Source organism: Curcuma longa, chromosome 13 (genome assembly GCF_044706935.1).
Source record: "Curcuma longa cultivar G26 ecotype Majalengka, Jawa Barat chromosome 13, ITB_CL_G26_1.1, whole genome shotgun sequence".
In the NCBI taxonomy this organism is placed as follows: Eukaryota; Viridiplantae; Streptophyta; class Magnoliopsida; order Zingiberales; family Zingiberaceae; genus Curcuma; species Curcuma longa.
In genome coordinates this window covers 9,334,182-9,345,945 of record NC_133873.1, presented here as the reverse complement: position 1 = coordinate 9,345,945, position 11,764 = coordinate 9,334,182, and the positions used below count along the sequence as shown (strand labels likewise).

The following is an 11,764-nucleotide window of genomic DNA, read 5'->3' as shown; positions in this document are numbered from 1 at the left end:
TTTTTTATGTTGTTTGTAAATTATGATCGAGCAAGATTACAAAATTATCATAATATTATAAATTCACCAAACAAATTACAAATAGAAAAGCACCGATATATTTAATCACCTTTACAAATAACACAAATATTCTTCTTGCAACATATTACATATTCCCTCAACGTTTTCATCCTCAGAAGAAACTAATAGAATCCTCAGGGTTTACAAATAACCTTTTGACTGTTGTACTTCTTCTACAGATACAAAATCTCCATCTAGCATAGCAATGAATCATGAGCCACTCCATTCACTTACTTCGAACAGGCTTGGACCAGCAAGCTTTAAATTCTTGGAATTTATGGGCTATGTCAGCAGTAGAATTGCTGTTGAGAAGGATAAAGAAGAGCTCCATACTTGGTGTAGAATGATGCGATGGCAGCTAGATACAAGTTATGGATCCAACGAGGGGAGGTTCCGTGAAAGGCCATCCTCCAGAGCTGCACAGGCTTCACCAGTCCAAAGAAAACCTGCATAAGCAAGGCACAATAAATTTAAAACAACGCATAAAATATTTCAAGACTAGAGTAGCAAATACAATTTGGTACTTTCAGAAAATTACCAGTCCATAACCAGTAGCTTCGGTGCGGAGACTTGATCCAGACCAGAATATTTTTGGTCCTGTAAAACTTCCCTTGCATATGGATTATAATCAAATCCAGAAAAAAAAAACAACTATCAGTGCTGTTATAAAGCATAGAAACATGCACTAGATTATTTGAACTGTTATGTTAGTTCCATGGTAACTGAAAAGCAGATTGGTGAATTGAGAAAGGAAAAAATATGCCGTAATAGATAGAACGTATCATGGTTACAGTGATCTATACATAGTGTGATGGAAATAGATATGCACTCAGTGCAATGAAAATGGATGATCTTGGACTTTAAAAGTTTAACTTAACATGTAGTTTTATATGATGTGAATAGAGAAGTAGAATACATCGACAGTGTTGATATGATACATGATGACTATTTCGCTCTTGAATGGTTTGTACATGAGTGTTATGTTTTGCTTATGCATCCAAAAACTAGATGAGCAAAATTAACAAAGTTGTAAAATGAAAGGAAAATGAGTAAGGCCCTTGATTTAAATCTAAGGGTTGAGTAATATTTGCAACATCAAGTACATACGGGTTGAGTAATATTTGCAACATCAAGGACATACTAGTCAAAAACACTTTAATAATATGACAAAATACAGTAAATGCCATCTCATCTACCCTTTTGTCCCAACTTTCTCGAGTTATTTCTTTTAACAAATTAACTTCAAAGAGAGACTGTATGTATGCCTGACTTGTTTATTTGCCTATTTCTTTCTAAGTTCTCTACTGAATTAAATTCAAAGTGATTCTAATTTCTAACACACAAATAGCAAAATAATCAGTTAAAAGAAAAGTATGCAAAAAAAAAAAAAGGATTGTCAAGTTTCTAGAAAATGAAGGAGCAAAAAAATCACTAGGATTGTCAAGCACTATGCAAAACTTTCCAAGAAATTCCAGGTAACATTTTGAGCTAAGCACGTTAATGCAGTCAAAACATTTTCAGATTAGCCACTATAGAAATAAAAGGTTTATTGCTGAATAATTATATGCTGGTAAGGAGGGTAAGGATGGACTACATACCTGAAAATGGCCAGTAAGACGCCTATACTGGCCAAAGAGGTAACCCATTTCTCTTGGACCAACACCCATGTCTTCTGCAGGAAGATCCTATAGATCAGAAAAAAATGTAAATTTCCTTCTACAATTATTAAGCTAACACTGGAATTATTTTTCTTACCTGGTCAGGACCCAGATATTTATATAGTTCATCCATAAAACTTTGACAGAATCGCATGATCTGTTATGACTTGTGCATGTTAATTATACTAAAATAAAACAAGATGCTGTTACATAACAGACTCAAAATAAAAATTACCTCAGTCTCACTTTTTCCCTTGGGATCAAAATCACTTCCTCCCCCGGCTCCTCCAAACTTATATGGAGATAAAGCATTTTTTAAGGTCTGCAAAAACAGAAAATGTTAAAGTTTGACAACTTTTTTCTAGTAGTTAGCAAGCAATTGACCAAGAATCTCAAGTACAAACATAATTTCTGACTACTAAAATGAATCAACGAGATTCCTAATCTAATAAATATTTAATATGACTAAGCAGGGGCATATGACACAATTTGAAAGGAAAATAAGAAAAAAATCTAAATTTTATTTACCTGCTCAAAGCCAAGAAATTTTGCAATACTCAAGTTCATTGATGGATGAAACCGAAGGCCGCCTCTACATGGACCTAGGACTTGGCTAAACTGCACTCGAAAACCTCGATTAACATGAGGCTCTCCCCTATCATCAACCGCTGTCTATGAGAATGGGCGTACGAAGGGTGGAGGCGGCGGTGATGAATGGGCGTAGGGCGGAGGGTGGAGGGTGGAGGCGGAGGGTGGAGGCGGCGGTGATGAATGGGCGTACGAAGAACCCTAATCCCGATTAGGGATTTTATATACTAAATATAATTATAATACATAAATTTATATTCTTCTTATTATTTTTTATATTAAATAAAAATATAAATAAGTTAAAGTAAAAAATAAAAAATATTTTATTTAAATTTTTTAAATTTGTATCAATAATTTATTTAAATTCTAATCGATCAAATTTTCTAAATATTTTTAAAAATTTTTAAAATATTTAAAATTTTGAAATATAATTCTAAAAAGTAATTAAAAATTCAGATTTTTTTATTTTTAAAAATGTATCATTCCAAATATTTTTTAAAAAATATTTTCGAGTTGTAATATAAATTATATATATATATATATGTAAATTTTAATTTTTAATATATAAATATATGTATATGCTACTTCTTAACAGCTCTGGTCGTGATTTTGCAGTATTGCAGGAAAGAAGACACAGAATCAACAAAGTACCTCTACTTTAAGGTGTCTTTAAATAGCAAGGCCCGACCGTCGATTGAAGTGGAGCCGAAGGTTGCGGAGGAAGTGGAGACGATGGTCCGGAGGAAGCCAAGCGGCGGAGATGTCCCGACCGTCGATTGAGAAGGGGAGGAAGTGGAGCCGAAGGTGTAGAAGTGGAGCCGAAGGTTGCTTGCGGAGGAAGTGGAGCCGATGGTTGCGGTGTGGAGACGATGGTCCGGAGGAAGCGAAGCGGCGGTGTCTGTCGATTGAGAAGGGGAGGAAGTGGAGACGAAGGTCTTCTGTGGAGTTGAGGGGGAACGCGTAGGTGGCGGTCTCCTTGAAGACGCGGCGGCGGCGGTGTGGTTGAAGACGCGTCTAGGGTTTACAAGGGGTTAAGTCGCGGCCGGGTGAAGTGTTGGAAGCGCAGGTAATAGGAAGAAAGGGAGAGAGGGAAAGATAAAATCTAAATATACAACGGTTTTAAATTGTTATTATAGCTTTAAAAACCGTTGTTGAAAGCGCAAATAGACACCGGTTTTAAATTGTTGTTATAACTTCAAAAACCGTTGTTGAAATCACAAATCGACAACGGTTTTCAAACCATTGTCGTAGTCTTCAAAAACCGTTGTTTAAAGCGCACATAGACAACGGTTTAAAACCGTTGTTGTATCCTCCAAAAACTGTTGTCGTAGTCTCCAATCAACCTCTCAACGACAACGAAAATATACAACGGTTTTAAATTGTTGTTATAGCTTCCAAAACCGTTGTTGAAAGCGCAAATAGACATCGGTTTTAAAATGTTGTTATAGCTTCCAAAACCGTTGTTGAAAGCGCAAATAGACAACGGTTTTTAAACCGTTGTCGTAGTCTTCAAAAATCGTTGTTGAAAGCGCACATAGACATCGGTTTTTAAAACCGTTGTTGTAGCCTCCAAAAATCGTTGTCGTAGGCTCTAACCGATGTCTCAAAGACATCGGTTTTTGTTAAAACCGTTGTTAAAAAGTAAAAGACATCGATTTTGCCATAAAATCGATGTCTTTTGAGTGTTGTTAAAGACCGATTTTCTTGTAGTGACTCATTACCGAATGGAGGATTCGGCTAAGTGACTGCCGAATGGAGGATTCGGCTAAGTGACTGCCGAATGGAGGAGTTGGCTAAGTCACCGCCGAATGGGCAATTCGGCGAGTGGACGGCGGAATGAAGGGATTCGGCTTGCGGATATGGCCGAATGAGTGTGCTTCAGTGGTGGGTGAATTGGCCAATCAAATCAGTGAATACAGTAGGTTGGACCCGTGTGGTGAGACCAGACTGGGACTCGAGTCTGACCATGAGCCCTTAGGATTACTCCCGGAACATATTTAGATCTGATTTGGCATTGTGTTCTTGGCGTTCTCTTTTGATTCTGATTGAGATGTGCTAAGGAGATGATGGTCGAAGGAAGGGTAACCCCTTAACCTCGATTTGGGCTTGCAGTGGAGGTTGGCCGGCGTTGGTTAGGTCGGTATGAGGCGTTGGGTGTGAGGGATTAGGAGTTGAGATCAGATCAAGAGAAGAGATGGACGACCGGTTGAGAAGGGAATCCGCGGCCTCGGTGGAAGAGAGGAGAGACTAGGAAGGGAACCCCCTTGACCTAGGCTTGCCTCGATGGTGGAAGATGATATTGTTGGCTGTGAGATGGAAGGAAGAGATAGGTGTTGGGTAGGGAATCTCCTTACCTATGTAATTAGGAGTTGGCCGATTGCCGGAGGAAGGGAATCCCCTTAACCTCCGGTGGATCGAGGAAGAAGGTGAAAGAAGACGTCGCCGGCGTTGAGGTGGAAGAAGAGACGATGACGCGGGATCCGGAAGAAGGAAGTCTTGGATGAAGAGGAGCACCTTGTTACTTGGCCGATTGATCTCCTGTAGCATTCTTAATGGATTGTGGGTTGAGGTTTTGGGTTAAAGAGAGGAAATGGATTAAGATCCGATTCATTAAGGCTTAAAGAAATGGATCCGGATTGAGAGGACTCTTCTTGGGTCTGGATTTTGGATTAAGGAGTCGAGGATTCGGATTCATTAAGAATGGAGATTGACCTTCAAATTGGGCTTTAATGCTGAGATCATCCCGGTGCAATGCACATGCTTATACATTTCGTAAATGTGCACAGCGAAAATATACAAATAATTAAATTATCACAATATACGCATGCAAAACAGGAAATAACATGTACAAGACATGATTGAAATTTAAAATTTTATAGAATAATAAATAATTCTGCGTATTTTATTGATGACGTTGAGCGATGTTAGCATTAATTGAGCGGTCCTTATCGAAGTCCCGTCTCTATTGGTGATCCACGTCAAGTTCTCGTCTGGATGACTTTGAAAGTCACGAGTCACGTCATCGTCCTCGGTACTAGCCGATGATCGATAATGATCGATTCGAGAGAAAATCCTAATTCTGGAAAACACGCAACAATATTTGTTGCAGTCGTTTTTGGGGTTTTCTAACTATCAATGGAAATCATATTTTCGATGTATTATTCGGTGGTCAACATTTGATCGTCGATTTAGGATAAATAGTCAGAACTTTTTCGATATTGATGGAATAATTTTCGAAAGCTTCATAAGCTTCTGATAACAATTTGACGGTAAAAACTCCTGACAATAGTTTGACAGCTATTCCTCCAGCAATTTCACAAATCGCTCTGGGTAAAGATAAAACAACGATCTTCTCTTCTTCGACAATGACTGTTCACGATAATCAACTGTCAATGTCTAACGCCCACTCTTCCTTGCGGTTGACCATGGTTCTTTACAGGGGAGAATCCAAACGATAGCGTCCATTGATCCTTTCTCACATGATCGGCCACAAACCAGAGGAGCCAAATCGTAGATCAGGCAGGGTGAAGATCGCGCTTCCGGGAAGGAAACCTAGTCGGCGACGAGCTTGTAGGAAGGAGCAGCACCTTACACCGTCGGCCACTGTCGTTTCGAAAGGGACCGGTGCTGGAGACGACGTGGATCTCAGATTCCCTTTTCTTCTGGCCGACGGCGAGCTTGCAAGTCGGCGGGAATCGACTTACATCCAGGGGTCGTCGATGCTCGCGCTCGGGAGGAAGAAGAATGCGCCTCGGTTGATGATGCTCGCGAAGCCCCGAATCCCCAAATCACGTTCTAGGGTTTGTGATCGTCGACTTGTGACGCGCTCGGAAAGACGCCGTCTGCAACTAAGCGCAAGCCAGCCATTGCAGAACAGAATAGTGTCGGAGCCCCCCACGCAGTCAAGTAAAGTCGATCATGAATGACGTAGCCGGCAGCTCCGGCAGCACCCTTGCGCGAACGGGAAATATGGAACGACGTCGTTGTTGGGATTATCTCGGTGCAATACATGTGTTTACATGTTTCACAAACATGCGCAACGGAAATAAATAAATAATTAAACTAATTATTATCACAATACACGCATGCATAATAGAAAATAACAACATACAAGGTATGACAGAAAATTAAAAATTTTAAAATAAAATATTATTCTAAGCGTACCTCGCGGATGATGACATTGAACGAAGTTGGCATCAATCGAGCGGTCCTTGTCGAAGTCCCGCCTCTACTGGTGATCCACGCCAAGCTCTCATATGGACGATTTCGGAAGTCACGAGTCGCGTTATCGTTTTCGGTACTAGCCGATGATTGATAACGATTGATTTGAGAGAAGTTTTATTCTGGAAACCACGCAACAACATTTATCGCGATCGTTCTGAGGCCTTCTAATTATCACCGGGAATCGTATTTTTGATGTAGTTTTGGTGACCAACCTTTGACCGCCAATTTAGGACAAATAACCAAAAATCCTTTCCGATTACAATTGGAAACCATTTCCGTAAATGATAGAATAATTATCCGAAAGATTCATAAACTTCCGGTAGCTAACCAGCACACGACTTCTCCAATGGTTGAAAACGGTTTTCAACACAGAATACACCAGTGGTCAAACGACAACAATTGATGATTTTTTCGGTAGCGATTTCACAAATCGATCTGAAATAGGATAACAAAATTTGACATCTTCTCTCCTCTCCAATGCAGTCGAAAACAGAGGCCTCCTCTATTTCTAAACGACACAATACAAGATCAGGCTGATCCCTCAAATCTCTCCATTCTAGATCAGCCCCTTCCTCTGGTGGTCGACGTCCAACGCTGGGTTGCAACAGATTTCCCTTTCTTATCCGTGGTCGGCAATGAACTCTGCTAAGGGAGAAGAATCCGATCGGGATCAAAAGGGAAGCAGCCAAGCTCGCGAGGAAACAAGAGGAATCGCGAGTTCAAGGAGGAGGAGAGATCGCGACTTGGAGAAGGGGCGGCTGCGGATCTTCCTTCTTCTTCTCACGCGACGAGGGAAGACTTTCTCCGATGGCCGGCTCTGTGTTGGTGCAAGAAGCACTAGATCTTGTCTAGAGTTTCGATGTTTGACAATACATCTAGGTCTGGTCAGTTTGACCAAGGGTTGATCCAAACAGAACTTGATGTTTGGATGTGAGTGAAGTCTAGTCAGGTTAGTTTGACCAGATGACTAGCGAAAAGTCCTAGTCGGTTAGACTAGGCAGTGGAAGTCCTGCTCTAGAAGATTAGGCAAGAGAAAATTATAGTTATAGGCTAGACAAGGGAAAGTCCTAGTTGTAGGCTAGGCAAAGGCAAGTCCTGGTTTGGAGGATTAGGTAGAAGTCTTAGTAGGTCGAGTACACCAGGTGCAAGTCCATGCAGTGTCGAAGGATCGGAAAGCATGACCAAAGTCCAAGCGGGTACAGTCAAGAGGACCAGAGATTTGGTGAAGTCTGGGCGGTCAGGAGGACCGAGATCTAGCAGCAAATTCCTGGGGGCTGAGGACCATGGCTAAGCGGGAAGTCCAACAAGCTTGGAGAACTTATTAGCAAAACTTCTCCCAACTAGAGTGGGTAAAGGTGCGTTCCCGGAGTGGAACAGTAGGCGTCAGACTAACTCAGAATTTCGGTAGAAATCCGAAGTTAGACCCATAGAGTAAGGTTTAGGTTGCTTGCATGTTTGTATGATTATCCTACATGAACCAGAAGCTGGAAGCAAAATGGAAAAAGCATAAGTGAAACAAACAGAGGTAGCTGAACCAAGCCCGAGGTCAACTCAGGTCAAACCTGAGTCAACTTGTTTCAGGCGACCAGAATGGTTGCAGGCGACTGAAATGTTGATTCCAGGCGACTCAGGATCGGATAAACATAGTGGAAGTTGAAGTCTATCAAGACTCTTCACGTTAGTACGGAGTTGACCAAAATGGAGATTCCAGTCGACCGGAAGCGCCGAGTCAACTGCGAAGATAATGGATGGGCGGTCTATGTGGAGTCACCCGGATTAGGATTCCAATCGATCGGAAGGTGCTATAAAAGGAGGATGAACGTGCACAACCAGAGATATCAATTACAAGCCCTCCTCTCCAACCAGTGGTGATTCTGAATACGAACGGGGCCAGACTCTTGCAACCGAGGAAGATCCAGGAGGATTGCGCGGCGCTTAGGACTTCTAGATCGGCGAAAGTGTTTGGTTTAATTTTCCTTAAGTGGCTTACTTTGCTTTAATTTATTGCATTCTTTATTGGACTATAAGACATGTTTCTCCGCCTCCGAACGAACATTCGGAAAGGAGACCACTAGTGAACGGGTGTCTCTCATACATAAGCTTTGGATGTACTAACCCTAGGGGGTTAGGAACCAAGTAAAAATCCTCGTATCCCTGCTTTTGTTTCTAATATCCGCTGTTTAATTTTCTGATAGAACGAATGAACGAAAAAATGACGACCGTGCTATTCACTCCCCCATCTAGCGCGTTACAAGATCATACAATTGGTATCAGAGTAGACTCGCTCTTGATCGGACTCATCGCCACGGGAGCAAGAAGGCAAAGATGAAGGGGGAGAAAGGTATGATTTTAAAAGTTTGTTTCAAATATCATATTATTTATTTTAAGTGCAGGGAAAGAGGACACTAAAAAACAAGTGTCATACTCGTAAGAATCGGACGACACCACCGGCGACAAAGGAGCAACCGATGCTAGGAGCCCCGAGGAACAAAGAGCACATCATGTGTTTCAAGTGCCAGAAACGTGAGTACTACAAGAACTGGCACTACAAAAAAGTAGATTTTTAGGGACGAATTTTTACGACGAAAGTTTTTCATCGCAAATTTGCAACTAATTTTGCGACGAACTCATTTTTCGTCATAGATTGGTAACGAAATTTGCGATGAATCAAGATTTGTTGCTAAATTCGCGACAAATTATTTTCATCGTAAATTTCGTTGGAAATAATAAATTCGTTGCAAAATTCGTCGCAAAATCTGCGACGTAATATTATTTGTCACAAATTTGCGACAGAAAATAATTTTGTCGCAAAATGATGGGATGAAATTTAAACTCGGCGACATTTGGCAACGAAAATATGTTCGTCGCCAAATTCGTCGTCGATTTGGCGACGAAAGCTCTATTCGTCGCCAAATCGACTACGAACAACGCGTTCGTCGCCGATTTGGCGACGAATATATTTTAGTCGTCAAATTCGTTAATAAACCTTAAATCTGAGATTTCCTCTTTTCTTCCTCCGCTGCCTCCACGCGCTGTGCGCTGCCTCCGCTCCCTAAACCCCTAAAAACCTTGCTGTTTTCGACCGGATCTTGCCGGATCGTGTAGTAAGCTTCTTCCTTCCTCCTTTTTTTTTTCTCATTCGGCGTTTTGATCTTTTGGTCGCCGGACAGCTCCATCGCCGCCGCCGGTCGGCCTCTGGCTGCTGCTGGCTGTGCCCTGCCTGCCGTTGGCCGGCATTGGTCGGCGATGGCCGCGCTAACCGCGCTGGTCGGCGAAGTGCAGCCTACGCTCTTGCTGCTGGCTGCTGGCCGCTGGCCACGCGGCTGCTGGCCTCTGGTCGGCGTTGGCCGGCGCTGGTCAGCGCTGGACGGCGCTAGCTGGCGCTGGCCGGCGCTGGCGGGGGCTGGCTGGCGCTAACGGTAGAATAATCGGTTAATGTAGATTAATTATTGATTAATGTTGATTAATTTGTTAATGTTGTATTAATGTTGATTAATTGTTAATGTTGTATTGGTGTTGATTAATTGTTAATGTTGTATTGATGTTTGATTGTGATTGGGTTAATGTGGTATTGATGGTGATTAATTTGTTAATGTTATTTTTACAAGTTGACAAATTTACGTTGACGAAAGTATTTAGGGAGATACTTTATCGACTTAAAGTATATTTCTAAGTATAGTTATTTTAGAAATTTGAATAGTTTTTATAGTTATATTTGCATTTAATTTAATGTTAATATATATTTTTCAATTTTAGTTTGAATTAATTAGACCAAATTAACGATATACTCTAAAATCCTAAAATCATAATCCGTAAATCTTAAAACTGTAAAGCTTTGAAACGTTCCCAAGGAACACTTTGTGGGCATCTATGGTGGATGCTTTACAAAGTCTCGAGGGACCTTTCTAAAATTAAATTAGATGAGTTATTTTTCGAATTCGAATTACATGAATAGACTAACATCGAAACGAAAGAGAAGGGTATAACTCTTGTAGCAGGAACATTAAAAGAAAGAAGATTAAAAAGGGTGACGGAGGAAGAATCTGATACATCATTAGATTCCAAGAGCAATGACGAAGTAACAACGAAGTTGGTAAATGTGATCCGTAAAATGCTGCGGAAGAAGCGCGACATAAAGAAATCGGAGGTGAAGAAGGTGGTTCAAAAGTCGAACTCTAACAAACTTTCAACTAGCAAAACATAGCTCACGTGCTATCTTTCCATAAAGATCACCATTTAACATTATATTTGAGAGGTGTCCTAAGACAATCGCCTTACAGTTGTACTATTTAAATAAATAAAAATTTACTATTTAAGTGTATATTTTTCATATGTTTGATTGGATCTTAAACTTATTTACTGAATGCCCACAATATAATTCATAGCATGAAAAAAATTTATGATTGGATCATAACTTGAGCATATCTACATGTGCAATTATGAATATATTAAAATTATCCATAGTCGATGAATTGATGAACGTGGATGTTATCGATTCTGTTAAGACTAACACATTTTAAACTCCTTGATTTGCCAAATAACTGTTCTCACTGACTGGAGACATTGGATGTTGAGAGTTAAATGTGGATGTTGGTTAAAGATAACTAGTTCATTAGAGTCACCTGCCATGAGACTTCGTAAGGTTCTATGCATATGTCAATGAAGATCTTAGTGCAGTTTAAGTGCGAGTTTTCTTTGACTTACGATATTCAAGTCACCTTGGTCATGGAGGCTTATACTTTAACATCTTAAGCAAATATCTCCGAGGACATGTGGACCTGAGATGATTGAGTATAAGTCAAAGTACTTGAAGGTATTTGAATAGCCCACAGAGAATTCACCGCTCTTTGTAAAAAGAGAGGTATATCCTACGGTTGCTTGTTAGGATTGTTACTGAAAGTCTTTGGTCAAAACATCACATGTCAAGAGTATGACATTCTTGGACACATGTACGAGTAACTTGAATTCATAGGATAAGAAAGCAAGCTTGGGCTAGGTGTGATGTAGTCAGTATAGTGGGAACTGACACATATAGACCATGTCTTGAACTAAGCAGGTATAAGACGGTGAAAGGAACGAGACATTTCATTATAACTACTGAAGGATTTCAAAATGGTTCTGAAATCAATCATTAATTTTTAGTCAATTGAAGATGATGATGTACTACTAGGCGCCACTCATGATCGTTCTATAATTAATGATTAATTACGAACGACCAACATAATCAAAAATCT

General features: G+C 40.5%; 1 protein-coding gene across 1 annotated transcript; it reads right to left on the bottom strand.

The window, feature by feature from the left end:
* Positions 1 to 347: 347 nt before the first annotated feature.
* On the bottom strand, positions 348 to 2,318 carry LOC141844006 (uncharacterized). Its single transcript, XM_074732001.1, has 6 exons — positions 2,247 to 2,318; positions 1,954 to 2,040; positions 1,816 to 1,875; positions 1,659 to 1,745; positions 599 to 670; positions 348 to 506 (listed from the first exon to the last, which is right to left on the bottom strand). Exons 1-6 carry the CDS (start codon positions 2,283 to 2,285, stop codon positions 348 to 350), a joined length of 504 nt encoding a protein of 167 aa, XP_074588102.1. The 5' UTR covers positions 2,286 to 2,318.
* Positions 2,319 to 11,764: the final 9,446 nt, after the last annotated feature.

Bases quoted from the DNA above. Each gene is read 5' to 3' on its own strand.
- LOC141844006 (XM_074732001.1), bottom strand. From the start codon at position 2,285: ATGAACTTGAGTATTGCAAAATTTCTTGGCTTTGAGCAG. The intron at 671-1,658 runs GTATGTAGTCCA...TCCATATGCAAG, and splicing joins GTCTTACTGGCCATTTTCAG to GGAAGTTTTACAGGACCAAA. The intron at 507-598 runs GTAATTTTCTGA...TTGCTTATGCAG, and splicing joins AAGCTACTGGTTATGGACTG to GTTTTCTTTGGACTGGTGAA.